Genomic DNA, 15486 nt, shown 5'->3' on the forward strand with positions numbered 1-15486 from the left:
TTATAACAGAATACTGGCATGGATAGAAAATGGAGATTTGAGAACTTTAAAGCTGTCACAGTCTGATATTTTGACAAATTTTGTCCATCTGATAAAAATTTAAAAAAAAAAAAAAATATGTCGCATTTATGAAAGGTTCTAATATCACATGTTTGTTTACACCTGTAATCTATTACATAGTTTATGCGAGTCACCTAGTCATTTATTCATTGCTTGGGTTCTAACTGACTGATTTTAGTAAAGCCAAAGGACCATTGTAGACATCAACCAACACAGATCAGCGGGTTTTTTCTACCCACTGGTACCCATTCAACTGGGGAAATAGCGTCAAAATCGAACAAATTGAGAATTTTCTACCAATGTATCGGCAAATGATTTTAACTAAAAGAAAAAAAAAATCGCTAAAACGCATCAAAGATGCATATCGCCGAGTTGCAGTTTGGAATGTGTTCGGCCACAATAGGTATTTAGTGTGATAATGATCTTGACCTTTGGATTTCAAAAGCAACATGAATCTTGAATGTCATCAGGATTTGAAGTCTGATAAACATGCACCAGCAACTACATGTAAAAAAGTTAGAGGCAAGCTCAAATCTACAGTATATAGTGAAAAAGAGACCATGACCTTTTGATCTCAAAATAAATAGGAACCTTTCTCTTTTGGATGTGATCAAAATATGTAAGTCTGACAAAGACGCACCAAGTAGTATGAAAGTTAGAGACCGGACAAGCTCAAATCTATGGCATTTATTGACAAAGAGACCTTGACCTTTGTAATTTTGACCTCAAAATAAATAGGAAACTTCCTTTTTTTGATGTGATCATGACATGTAAGTTTCACAAAGATGCCCCTAGTAGTATGAAAGTTAGAGACCGGACAAGCTCAAATCCATGGCATTTAATGACAAAGTGACCTTGACCTTTGACCTTTTGACCTCAAAATAAATAAGAACCTTCCTCTTTTGGATGTGATCATGTTATGTAAGTCTCACAAAGATGCACCAAAAGTATGAAAGTCAGAGACCTGACAAGCTAATTGTGGATGCCGCCTGCCCAACTGACTGGACACCCATCCTTCGCCAAGTTAAAAGCCGAGATTTGCTACGCAACTCGGCTAAAAAGTGAACAAAACAAGAAGCATTCATCTCTACAAACCTTTTTACGGTAATATTTGCTGTTGTGAGACATAAGGCATCGTCGTAGGCTTGTTTTAGAATCATCGTAACTCTACAAAACACGCGTACTGCCATGATCTGTACTTTCGATTTGATATCAAAAGTGAACATTATAGTTAACTCATACAATGTTTCAGACTTAAGTAAATTACAATGTCAGCGGTCTATTTTTTTGGCAAGTGAATTGGAAAATTTTTAGTCTCAAAATTGGGGAAAATCAACGTTTTTTGGCATTGGGAATGGTACCGTTTATCGGTACCAGTTATATAAGGGGGGAAAATGCTGCAGATACTGAAGAAAGAACATTTTGAAGTGCTCGAGACTGCACACATTTGTGTAAAACAGTTTTATTTGTGACCAAACTGAAATCTGCACTACAGAAATTTATTACGATACATAATATTCCTGTTCTTCTTAAATTAATAAAGTGATGATTTTCTTCCAGTATACTTATATATATGGAAAACATTACATCTGTATTTAATAGGCCTTTCCGAAAACGTGAGTAATCTCTCTTTGTATTCTTACATATAGTGTGAATATGACAACTTCCGGGTAGTAACACACTCAGACTGCGCATATATTATAAGAGTTATATTAGTATGGGTGCTGTTCAAAATCGAAAACAGTTGAAATCATTTGTACGAGAGAGTAAGAAAATGTTAATGGAAACAAAAACGAATTTCTTGATCGAGTTGGGTGTGATTTTTGGGGGGGGTGGGGGGGGGGGAGGGGGGGTTAAAAATTAAATTGGAAATCAAGCAGACATTCGTTTACATATGTCTCCAATAATGACTGACATAACTATTTTGTATGAAATCAGAACAGAACTTCTGATTCTCAAGAGATGACGGCATCTCATCAACTCAAAGCTCGGGTTTTATGAGGATCGACACACGTGCAAAGATCTTGCATAACATCCCCCCCTTCCAAAATTAAAAAAAAAATCAATTAAATTAGGAAATCAACACTCTCATTGTTTTATCAGGGCTAAAATTATTCCACCAATACCAATTGACTCTTTCAAAAATAAACCAGATGTGCACACTATTTGGGTAACTTTCTCCAAAGTACCTGGACCTGTTCAATTCTGTGTGCAAATCATTTGTACACTGCAGCATGAAGCTGGAATTGTTAATATCAACTGATATGTTTAAAATGCAGAAAAATAGGTAATTAAATAATTTTTTTAAAATTAATTTTGTTCAATATTGCTCGATTGATATAAATTATTTTTCATAGACCTGTGCGATCCCGCGGGAGGGGGGGGGGCATATTCTTAAATGTACTCTCTGGGGGAAGGTAAGTTTAACCTCCAATAGAATGCTTTTGACGTCTCTATATCTTCCCTCTTTTATTCGTTTTAGCCCCCTTGCAATGTACTTGATTATGTATAGGCACGTATCGTGTCATAACAGAAATTGCAATGACAGATTTAGACCCCCCTTTTCGCCACAAATTTACAAAATAAATTTAATAAAACTCCAAATATTTTACCCAAAACGGCTGTATTTACAGGTACACATTCTTGCCGACTATAAATTTAGGGCGTTCAATCATAATTAAGTTATTTTATTTTCAAAACATTGCATGTGTAAATGTCAGTTTAAAGAGGGTTTGTGACGACGAATTTCTTTATGGTTATACTTGTATTTGAAACTGTATAAAATTTGTGGGCAGGCAGCTGGAAATCTGTCAGTGGCCTCTCACTTACAAGTACAGGTTGGGATAAATTTTACTCGCCAATCGAAGAGATGGACATTTTCAAAATCCAGGTGTCAGTCCGACATACCAAGACGTAAATCGTGGCAGAACTTTTATCGCTGAATGTACTACATTGATATTGAACAAGTAACTTCTGATATTTTATTATAAATCTGACTGTATTAAAACATGGGCTAAAGATCCAGAGGAAATGTATGCAATATATGATATATACTAATTTCAGTCATAAAACATGTGAAATCCTGGAAAATGGGGGGGGGGGGGGGGGGGGGGTAGTTAGAATAATCTAACTGCGTCTCGGGACAGGCCCGCCGTAGGAAATTACATCACTTTAACGATAGAACATTCTATCGGGGAGGGGGGTGTCCACTATTTACAACATTAATTTTCTATTATTTCTACATACACAGTTGGTTATTTTCACATGTATGAAGTAAACTTATGCATTGGGATTTTTTATTAATGTTAACATATTTGTTGGTGTAAAATTATACAGCAATATCTTTGCGGCCTTCTGCACTGTTGATAATGACGCTTCTCGAATATACTACCCGGAAGTCATAAAACTATTGTTACGTAAGCGCACTACGTTAGGGATCAAGGAAAGATAACTCATGTTTTCGGATTGGCCTATAGTGATGGGCTGATTATTGCCAACAATCAACAGTCAATTGCTGAAGGCCTTCCAATTTTGATTATAGTTTTCATAATCGATTACATGGAGAAAAAAACACAGTGTAAAGCATAAAATACCTACAAATAACTTGATATTTTTCAAATTCATAAAGAACATGCACTGTCATAACTATTACTGAATTCATTAAGAACATGCACTGTAAAACTATTACTGACAACCACATTCTCACTGGCCAGCATTTTGTTTGTTAAACATGCGAAACTAAAAAACAATGACCCTTACTTCCCTTAGGCAACATATTTGTCAGATTGCATTTGAAAGGTTAGAAATCTCACAGCGGGGAAAAAAACCCACCATGATAGGGTTGGGGTAAAATGAGGGTCCACCAGATGACACTACAAAAGTATACATAATTTACCCGGTACATGAAAATATACCACTATCTGACAAATCATTTGGATTGGTTATGGTTAAAGAGACACATGAACAAGGTTTTGGGACTTCACTTTTTTAATACTCCCCAACCCATCAACATATCCCTTGGGTCAAATAACTACAAGTCATTCAATATTCCTATATAGGCTAGCATTAATTGAATCTGTTGTAGTTACTGTAATACAGCAGAGGTTAAGGCCTAAAAAATAATTCTGTGTTCCTGGTAACCCAACCAGTGATTTTTCAACATTCCTGTGCAGGGTTTGACACTAAGGCACGTCCAACCGACCGAGTCTAAATGATTGGTCCGGTTGGGTAAAATGTTGATTTACTAGTCCGACTGGCTGTGTTGAAAAAATAAACAAGAGACTTTACTTTAAACCACAAGATATTTTATTCTTAACTAAAATAAATTAACTGTAAAGAGTTGGCGAGCAATTTTGAACCGCATGATGACATAATCTTTATTTTAAAGTTGCGGTCGGAAGTGATGTTTTACAACATCTCTTCGATGTAAATGTTTGTAAAGTTATGTTTCCGATAAATAGATATATAAATTGAATTCATTTTCATATTTCAAAAACCCAGTTTATTTGAATTAAATATAAGAAAGTGTTTATCAAATTAATAAATTGCATCTTGTGTCGTAAACAGCCATATTTCAGTGTTGATATATGTGCAAGAATGTCTATATATTTAAATACGACTTCTCGTCCACAAGGAAAGATGTCACAAGAGAAAAAAAAGGAAAAGGTTGGGAAGAAATAAAGCATGGATTATGAAATAGAAATTTTAAAAAAAAAACCAGTTGAGGTCAATTTTTATTAAATGGACTAAAGAATTTTGTTGCCAGGTACAGTAAATATTGTACATGTCATTAGTGATTGTCTAATGGCACAATACTGTAGAATTTAAAGAGATAGAAATGTGTTTGAAAATAAAAGCATCTGAAGATCGATTTTATATTGTTTAACGAACGTCCCTCTCGAAAATATTTCACTCATATGGAGACATCACCAATGCTGGTGAAGGGCTGCAAAATTTAGGCCTATGCTCGATACTTACGGTCTTTGAGCAGGGAGGGATATTAAACGTGTCACACCTGCTGCGACACTGGGCCTCGGTTTTTGCAGTCTCATCTGAAGGACTGCCTTATTTAGTTGCCTTTTTACAAAAAGCAAGGGGTAGTGAGGACCTATGCTATCGGATAAAAGCATCAAATTGAATGATGAGACTAAAGATTTTTTCAGACAATTAAGTTTTCCTGGAAGGTTGGTCAGGGCTAGTGGATGCAAGGTCGGGTCTAGTAAAAATCATTTGAAGTACTAAGCCCAACTGGTCTAGTGCTCAAAAGAGTAAATGTCAAACCCTGAATGGCTTTTGAATTGGGAAAAATTGTCGACATTTTGATCAAATTAGGAAAACCTAGACATTATTGTAAACATGTTAAACATATATCCAACAAGAAATGAAACACAAATTGATGTCATTCTTCTTCTATTTTACATCATATTTAAATTTCTTTCCTTTCAACTCTTAAATTGTTTTGACTATTCTTTCTAAATCATCTAGAATTGATGCGTCTTTATCATGCCATACATAAACTATTCACATTAAACTTAAAAATTCGTAATTTTTGGGAGGGGAAAGGGCCAACATTTGGACCTAAAATGGGTCTTAAAAAATCACTGCCAACTAACTGTATTTTTGAGCCCGCTACCCCAATTCTTTGATGGGTCGGCGGAGAGAGAAAAAAAATCCAGAATTTCGGGGTGGGAGGGGTGGTTCGACATAAGTTTTAATGAACTGTAATCACTTTCTAATGTGGAGGCTAAAAACTATACAAAACAAAAGGCATGGCCATCACCAGCTCAATATTAATTTGAGATTCCTCTGACTTTTACCACCACTTATTATAATGTGACGTGTGTGGGGAATTCAGAGTGAACTCCATATTGAAAAGTGGGAATGTCAGCGACACCAGTTTTACAACTTTATTTTGATGGTCTACCTTCCAAAACATGAGAATTCAGTACAAGTTATAAATCATGACTAATATGATGTTATTGCCATTTAAACAACCTTAAACATTAACAAATGAAGCATCAGTTTGATTTGGGTCACATCCCTGCCACTCTATTCTTTTGCGCATGACAACAGCACACAAAATTCCAATCAGTGTCAAAGTCGGTATGATAAATAGATCATTCGATAACATCTTGCGCCTTGGAAGGTAGATCAACGAAATTAAGTTGAAAAAGGTAGGCATTTTCAATATGGAATCCGCTCCAACTTTTATATCACAATGTAAAAGCGTGGTAAGAGTCAGAGGAATCCCCGATTAGTTCGATATTTGCAATCAAAATTGCAAAATGCAATTATTAATACGCACATGTATATAGAATTTAAAAATGTGCTAAAATCCTTGGAGCACAATCAAAGTTTGACAGACGTATTTGAAGAACATAGGGACTGTTTGCGAGGTGAAATATTTCAAGAATTTCCTATGTATATTTTTCACAAAAGAAAATTACTGACCCACCGACCCCTAATTTTGAAGATGTTTAAACTCATACCGGAAACACAGATTTTAATAGGCCTAATGGTGAATGTTCTCATCAATGAAATTTTCTAGTTCATAATAGACTTCATAAAGAAAAAATCTTGTTTCATTTCAGTTTGAGCAGTTTCCATTAATACTTCCCTCACCATTACATTGGTTAAGTTTGCCTTCATTTACACCAAATCCATTTAAAAAAAACTTGTGTTTAGGCCAATTCAACTTAATTGATAGATTATCATCCCTGCCCACCCCTCAAAAATTGGCCCACCCTGAATTTTTTTATTTTGCGAAACTTGCAATTTCCGGAATATTTTCATGTCTGACTCCGGTATTTACACTTCTTGTTCACATTTCTGGTAGAGCAACGTGAAAAGCCATGTGACGAAAATAGATCTATATGGTTTTCTTAATTTCTCGCGTTCTTACAGACGTAAATCTTGAAGAAGTTAGGTATATTTCTGTTATATCCTTAAATTAAAGCCTAACCTGGAATTAGTCTATGAAAATAGCATAGATTGATATCCATCTGCCATTAAATGATGCGGATCTGTTGAAATAAAAACTCGTTTGTCTTTAATATTCTTCTCAGAAAATAAAAAATTAAAATCCTCCCACCCGCCCCATACTTTTTGCTGACCCTGGATGATAATCTACTAATTAAGTTGAATTGGCCTTATGCTAAAACTATATAAAGATGGCATAATATACATATATGTCATGTTTATAATTCTTATTATGTATTGTGATAGTTACCGTATTACATGGTAACCCCCCCCCCCCTCCCTTTCCCAGCCAAGCACATGATCTCCTCCACGTAACCATGGTAACTATGAGTCAACTATAAATTAACAAAAAAAATGTTGAAAATCATATTCTTTTTTAAAATTCTATATCCTCAACAGTAGTTCTGGAACGCATATTGAAATTAAATGCAACACACTGCACTTACCACTAGCCTATGTATATATATATATATATATATATATAGGCCTATACACACAAGTAGGCTACAGTACTACAGCTTCAGATCGACCATCGTAAAGCGGTCTGATTTCACTGCCCATCACTCTACATCAACTCTAAACAGACCAGTGTTATTGAGTTTATGTATCGCCAGTAATATAATATACTAAAGTCCATAAAGTACTATTGACATTTTATGGATAAATTGCCTTCGGCTTGAGCATTTGGGAATATAAAATCTCACAAATCAAATCCATAACCCAGTCACATGGGATGTTCGCATCAGCAACTACGTCATAAAACCAAACACTGACCAACTTATTTCCGGATAAAGTTTTTATGCCCTTTTTTTTTATCTATATATAGGCAATACAGTGAAAAGCATATGCTATCAGGCCCATCAAAAATAACTACATTGTGTGCAAATATAAATCAGTGTGGTTCTAACTACAGGGTTAAGTACATTTGATTTCGTTTTTGATAGCCACGCTTTTGCTTGGAGTGGTACGGCCATCATTTGGAAATTGTCATTGATTAGGCCTATAAATTACACTCATTTTTTTTTTATATATAAAAAGAACTCAAATCTCCCATACATAACGTGACGTATAATAGAAATCAAAGGTCAGCAGTAAGCTTTAGAAATTTTAGTGGCATTTCAAGTATGTCCAGTCTGTACCCTACAAACACATCGTAGCAAGAAAACAGTTCGATTTGAAGTTCTTCATTTTACGATGCAATTTTCAATTTGCTTCATTACTGATGGAAGCTGTAGACCAACACCGACTAAGATACAGGAAGAATTTATTACCCTTATATAAATAGTGCAATGTAAAAAAAAAAAACCAAAAAAAAAAAAACCCAACACCTCCTCCATATTTTTCTCATGGAGAACACTACTGCAAACGGAATGCTCACTAAACTGAGACATAATTGTGCTTTAAACAAAGATTTATTTAGATGTAATATCATTGAAAGTCCATTGTTTCTGTGTTCAAACAGAAGATGCCTACCACTTCTTTATCTCTTGTGTACAACATTCCACTCCTAGAAGCGATTTATTTAATGTCATCTTTAAAATGAAAAATTTACGGTACATACTAGTGGATGCTTGTGTACTACTTTGGGGAGATAAATCCATTAGTATTAAAGAAATTGAAAATTTATTTTCTATTGTACAATTATTTTCAAAGAGATTTAGTCGGGTTTTTTTGTTGTTTTTGTTTTGTTTTGTTTTTTTACCTTTACGCGCTATATAGGCCTAGTACTTCAATAATGTATATCATATAAATAATATTTATATATAAATTTGTGTATCAACTTCTTCATGTAAGAAATGACCGATGATACCATGCATACTATATTGTATACATAATGAACATTTCTGTAATTTGTTGTTTATACAAATTAGGAGAGGGCTTTTTAAGTTTAAAGCAATACAAGCTGTAACTGACGGCATATTTTTTCAACTATCTAATTATGAATCAATTACCTCCTATCGGTATAACTGATATAATCTCCAGGATCTAAAGAAAAATTCAACAAAATAAACTAGGGAATATTGTTTGAGAGCATACCTACAATCAGCGTTTCATATAAACCGCCATTGCATCGTATACACGGACGGACACGGGAACGATGATTGCCGAACATAATATTGGGTTGCTGAGACCGACGTCATATACAAAGACGGAATCTGACGTGAGTAACTACATGTTTGGTTTGTTTAAAATATTACATCGTTTCATGAATGACAAAAAAGTACTATAAGAGTAAGAAAGTAATGATTACGTAAATGTGCAACTCAAATAAAATTTTGATAGTGAATTTTCTATAAAATTGGCATGTTAAATTGTTTACAAATCTGACACGTGCTCAGTGCCTCTCTTTCGCTTTTTTCCGAACTGGTGACCTCCGAGGTCAATGCACATCGGAGATTACGAACAGGAATTACTGACAGGATGACAATGACTCATGAATCGACATTTTCTGCTGATTTTGACGGGTTTATTGCTTCAGATTCACTCTGATTCTAGATCAAGTTGTATGTATATAATAAAAAAACAAAATGTTTTATTGTACATAAATTATGATGTCCCCATTTACAAAATCAGTTTGTTTCATGCATTAATGACGGGTTAAATATTGAACAGTTAGGAAATGCTAATAGGTTATAGACTTTGTATGGGAAAATATGACGACCGAGTTTTTTGGCGCGTCTTTTAAAGAAAAAAGAAGAGATGAAATTGAAAGTATATAATAAATGTTGTTACTGCACACTGCCAATATTGATGAATCCTCGTCTATTTTGGATAATTTAACAACTAAATACTTAGCTATATAATAAAAGGGTTATTGAACTTATATAGGTGAATATTGACACTCGTTGGCTGTCAAAATGTACTCGCAAGCTCGTGCATTTTGACAGCCAACTCGTGCCAATATTCACCAATATAAGTTCAATAACCCTATAGTATTGCTTTAAAGAACTTGTGCCCAAACATTTTGTCGTTCATATATTGACAATAAAATATATGTTCAATTCAGTGCACAGTATACTTCCCATTCAATCCTTTTTCACGTACCTCCTCTGAACAAAAAGCAATTAACATCAAACATAGACATTCAAATCGAGCTGAAATCATGCTAGTGCCTTCTCATTTAAAACGATAACACCGGCGTGGCCAGATTTTTGTTATTCTCCACGAAAACCAGTTGTATATTTTGGACATAGTTTGGGATCAATAACCCGTATATTGCAGGGATCGTTTCTCTAGTTAGTCGTAAGGAATATCGCAATGAGGAAACGACAGCATCTTGTCTTCTGTTAGTCGTCTGATAAGAATACGAAACTATGGAATCCGCTGCTTAACTTTGAAATCTACATCCTCGTTGTGACGATACATTTTTCATTTTGGCGATACATCAGAAAAGTGATTTGCATCTGATTGGGGACTGCAGGTTATTTAGAAAGATGCATGGGGGAAAAGGGAGAAACACCTAGATGCAAGTTTTCTTTTTACCAACCTTTCAGAATTTTGAATAATTCTAAGAAAGAGTTCGTCTGTAGGATTTGGCAGACGTTGTGCAACAAGAAAGGAGCTTGGGATGATAAATATCTGTTCATTTTAACAGGTCTGAGTCATGTTTGTATGCAAGCAGTTTGCTTGTTTGAAACAAAGAACTTGGTTTGTGTACACAACCTCTCTCTCTCTCTCTCTCTCTCTCTCTCTCTCTCTCTCTCTGACGTTGTGAGCGTAATTGGTTAGTTTTACCATATAAAATTTACCCATACATGAAAAAATTAAACCGTGGTCATATGAACCGGATAGAAATATACAATCTGTGAACACTTGATCCCTAAAGAGACAATCCTAGTGACGTCGTGAATATAGAGGCCAGGATCATCCAATCACATGATCGACATCTCATCAACTGTCTACAACATACATATAAACTAGAAATGTACGGTCGACATCTCATCAACTCTCGATAACATACATGTAGACTAGAAATGTACGGTCGACAGTTTATCAGAACTCGACAAAATGCATATGAACTAGAAACGTATGGTTGACATTTCTTAAGAAGTCGACAATATATAGATGTAAATTAGAAATGTACGTTCGACAGTTCTTCAGAACTCGACAAAATGCATGTGAACTAGAAACGTATGGTCGACAGTTCGTCAGAAGTCGACAATATACTTGTAAACTAGAAATGTATGGTCGATATTTCTTCAGAACTCGACAACATACATGTAAACTAGAAACGTATGGTCGGCATTTCTTCATATAAGTCGACAATATAGATGTAAACTAGAAACGTATGGTCGACAGTTCGTCAGAAGTCGACAATATACTTGTAAACTAGAGATGTATGGTCAACATTTTTTTCAAAAGTCAACAACATAAATGTCAACTAGAAAGTGTAGCGACCAATTGTTCACTTTGTTTGTACCTGTTTCCACACATGTAAACAACATGTAGAAATGTAAACTGACCAATGGTTGAAACATATCATCTTGAAGTATTACGAATGCATGTTCAACAAATAATGTTTGGACCAAAAACCCACTCCATGTAGTTGACCAATGGTGAGAACAAAATCTTTTTAGATCAGGTAAGGTGACCATTGGTCAAAACCATGTTGACTATTTGGTTAAGTATCTCTTCGTTAAAACAGACAATTAGCGAATGGCTTCCTCATATCTGTTGTCCTACTAGTTATCGAACTAAATAACGAGAGTTTACAAATTATCAGATTGTTGAAAATTAACTACCAATATCCAGGAAAACAGCCCACCGGCTGCTCGGAGACCTACCTTTTTATACACTAGATAGTTTGGATTATCTTCTGGGTTGATCTGTCCATTTCCAAACATTACAGACGTAAGCGTGTTTGGCAGCGATTCTGTCCGCTGTTTATACAAAGGTCTACTTGAAGTCAACGCCATTGCTTGTAAAGATCTCTCAGATCAGCTTTCAATTACACATGTATATCAACAAAGAACAGCCTTTTTGAATTTTACTGGGTAGAAAAATCATTTTTTTTCCAGATTTATTTCCCAGTCTGATTTTTTTTTTTATTTCGGGAAGCACACTCTTTTTGGACATCCACACACTATTGGATCAATATTCCATCTGCTGGTCCAAGGCATCCGATGCACTGACTGTAATAATCTCGCGGATACTGCCAATAAAACACCACTTTGAAATCTTTTGACGTCCACGGAAGAAAGGCTTTTTCCCACTCTTTCAATGTGCAAATAATCATCCAGTGAGGGGAGAACGTTTAACACATTTCTTTCCCTTTTTTATTGAACTCGCTGAAAAATGTAATGCGAATCTGTTAAAACACCATACGAGTTTTCGCGATCACTCCGATTGCCAATCGCCCGAGTTTGCTTCGCACACTGCTGACAAATTGTTTTGCCAATCCATTTTCTTTGCAGCGTACATCTATTTCTGATTTTTTTCTCCCTCTCTCCTTTTAATTGATTGATCTGGAAACAAGATATTTCAAATAGAATTCCTTGCAATTAAACTCGATTTTCATCTCCGCAGAAACGAGAAGCATCTTGTATCACTGTGTTAGAAACACTCATCGAACCCTTTTCTCAAATTCATATCAGCAGCAGAAACACGAAATAATACAAGCGCTTATCGGTCGGTAAATACATTTTCTTTTCAGAGTTTTAAAATTCAAACACTTCTATGTACACAAGAATTTTAATTACCAGTTTCCACGATTAAAACATGATTTGAATCAATTATTTGAAGCCCTCGAGCAAACATACTTTGCACTCAATAGTCGCATTGTCATACACGTTAGTGTAGGGGCTCGAAGGGGTTCCCAGAACACGACAATCAATAGTCAAATTAAGCAATATGGTCTCATTCAATTTAATCAGATAAAAGAGAATCTGGAGAAACGAGAGAAAAAAATCTTGTAATCACTCGCGCGCGAGAGAGACCCCCTTCTACTCTCGTCTGCAGCTGAAGCAAGTTTTGAGATTCAGTAGAAGCTAATTAGATCCGATTTCAACAAAAACACACAATAGCATTCCTAAACATCATATCAGTAAAGACCGTGGCTAAATACCTGCACATACACTGGTCAAACACAACCAATTCACAGACGGAGCGAGGGCGTCGAACCACCGCATGCAGAAGTTCCTCGTACGCGCCATTTTGAATATCATAAACATATTGAATGGTTTTGCTGAGTCGATCGATACGCACGTAGGATAATGGTTGGCTACTAAACAGCGTGTAGAACTGATGCCGCTAAACAAGATCATGTGGCAGCGAGTTGTTTAAATTTAATTTACGGAACAGAACCTGCACGTGTATATAGATACTCTACAGGATATATATGATTTTACAAATGACCATGTAAAACTGCTTGTAGGTGCGCGTGCATCATCTTCAAATATTTTGCTCAATTGTCAAATGGACGGTGCAGTTGGCGGGGTACTTATTAACAAGGAATTATTTTATTACAGAAAATGCTACTGCATATTGAAGATAGTGCACAGTTATAAAACTTGAATTCTAGAAATTAAGTATTAAAATTGAGGACGTATATGTACATAATTATATTGTATGACCATAGATAAAATTTACAAGTACAACCGTTCAAGATTGAACTGAATTTGACATGCATAAAGTGTTGACGTGTGCAAAATGTGAGAATTAATGAAATTAAAATGTTATGAGTAAAAATATTTCACGTGTTTTTTACTTATGTATACATAAATATTGACATTTCCAGTGGTTTCACCTTCGATATCTCTACCATTTGAAATGATAGCCATTTCCTCCTGAATGTGAACAATGTGCGTATAAATCTCGATAAATATAGCGCGGCTATTTTAACGGTTGGGAATATTCCCACATAAATGAAAGTAAAAATTTAAACATAAAAAAAGAAATAAACTTCATTTTTGAAAATATATGAGGAGATGAACAGCAGGGCTTCACGCAAGTACACTTTTCATAAAGCGCTAACAATTCACATTCGTATGTTGGCATAAGGCCTCGCAGTTCACGCCCTCGTGTATTTTCAACAAAAATATATATTAAATATATCTACATTTTTGTTTTTGAGTAATAAATCTAAGCTGTTTCAATAAATTTTAATTCTCGCTTAAAAGAACTACCCCTTCTACTTGACATCCAAACTTCGATATTACAAAATATAAGGAATAAATGAAGGGTATATAAAGGGATGAGAAAACAGTGCAGATTTGGCTGATAATATACATTTTGTGTAAATATAGAATTTAGGTCCCAAGCTTCAAGTGTTTCTATTCGAGCTAATAATACTGACAACCTAGGAATTTATTTTTATTTATTGAATATCACCATTAGGAATATTAACAATCATTGCTTCTTCGACATGTGGTAGAGTACCGTTTATCAGGAATTTTACGTGTGTCAAATGTCGGCTTTATTTGCGCGCATCCCGTGGTTCGGTACAATGATAAACGGAAATTTCCCAAAAGAAGGCAAAACATACTGATGTCTACTACCCCTCCTGGGCAATAGGCCGCCGATAAGAGAATTAAGAGTATAAAATGACTGCCCTACAAGCCTATTACGTATATAATTTACAGCATTCCCGTGGGAATCCGGATTAGAATAGGTCCTCAGTACCCCTTGCTTGTCGCAAGAGGCAACTAAATGGGGCGGTCCTTCGGATGAGACCGCAAAAATCGAGTCCCCGTGTCGCAGCAGGTGTGGCACGATAAAGATCCCTCTCTGCTCAATGGCCGTAAGCGCAGAGCATATGTCTTAATTTGCAACCCTTCACAGGCAATGATGACGTCTACATATGGGTGACATATCCTCGAGAGGGATGTTAAACAATATTCAATAAATCATAATTTACAGCAGTTACACCATTTGTGAATAAATAGTACACATACACGGTACTGATGCCAAACCAACAGTAACAAACAATATGTCTCCGACACTCTGTGTTCGGAGACATAATAACAGATCTTTACACGAGAAAATCTATGAGAGCCCTTTAGATAAAAGAAAACATTTCAAAGAATTAAAAAAAAAAAATCATAATTCTAGCTACAGTGCTATCGAATAGTTAAAGACTCTGCTCTAATCGAATTTGGATGTGTTTCTTACATGTATTGACGTGTACGAGGGAAGAGAAATGTTTGTCATATGCTGATTGGAACGGATATTCTTATACTCTGTGTAATGAATTTATTCTTTGTTATTGATAAATGCACAGAGCGGTAATTAGTAGCATTCAATATTGTCTTTGATCCTGGACCCTTCCTGAATTAACATCAATACCAAAAGAGCGGAATTCTTAAGCACGCAAATCGAGACATCGTACAATGTGTAGTAAGCAGATCAATGTCATTATGAAGCTTGATTCTGTCTCTCCAGTGTCCGCCAGTTAACGCTAAACATCACCGGTAATCACGGCGATATATGTAATCTTCTACATATTATCTC

At 35.4% G+C, this 15486-nt stretch overlaps 1 protein-coding gene across 10 annotated transcripts in view; it reads right to left on the bottom strand.

Moving 5' to 3' along the window:
* The window catches only part of LOC125649376 (regulator of G-protein signaling 7-like), an 86116-nt gene extending 72815 nt beyond the window's left edge, over positions 1-13301 (bottom strand). For 5 of the 10 annotated variants that reach the window (XR_008803170.1, XR_008803169.1, XM_048876887.2 and 2 more), the window contains exon 1: positions 11823-13258. Coding sequence is in view for 6 of the 10 variants with exons in the window: in XM_048876887.2 (XP_048732844.1) it covers positions 11823-11954 (132 nt within the window). In the remaining 4 variants the exon portion in view is untranslated. Of the gene's footprint in view, positions 1-7484; positions 7802-11822 lie in introns of those variants that run through there. The other 5 variants (XM_056165769.1, XM_048876888.2, XM_048876883.2 and 2 more) reach the window with 4 other exon arrangements.
* Between the last annotated feature and the right edge of the window lie 2185 nt (positions 13302-15486).

The sequence above is a fragment of the Ostrea edulis genome, chromosome 5 (genome assembly GCF_947568905.1).
Source record: "Ostrea edulis chromosome 5, xbOstEdul1.1, whole genome shotgun sequence".
In the NCBI taxonomy this organism is placed as follows: Eukaryota; Metazoa; Mollusca; class Bivalvia; order Ostreida; family Ostreidae; genus Ostrea; species Ostrea edulis.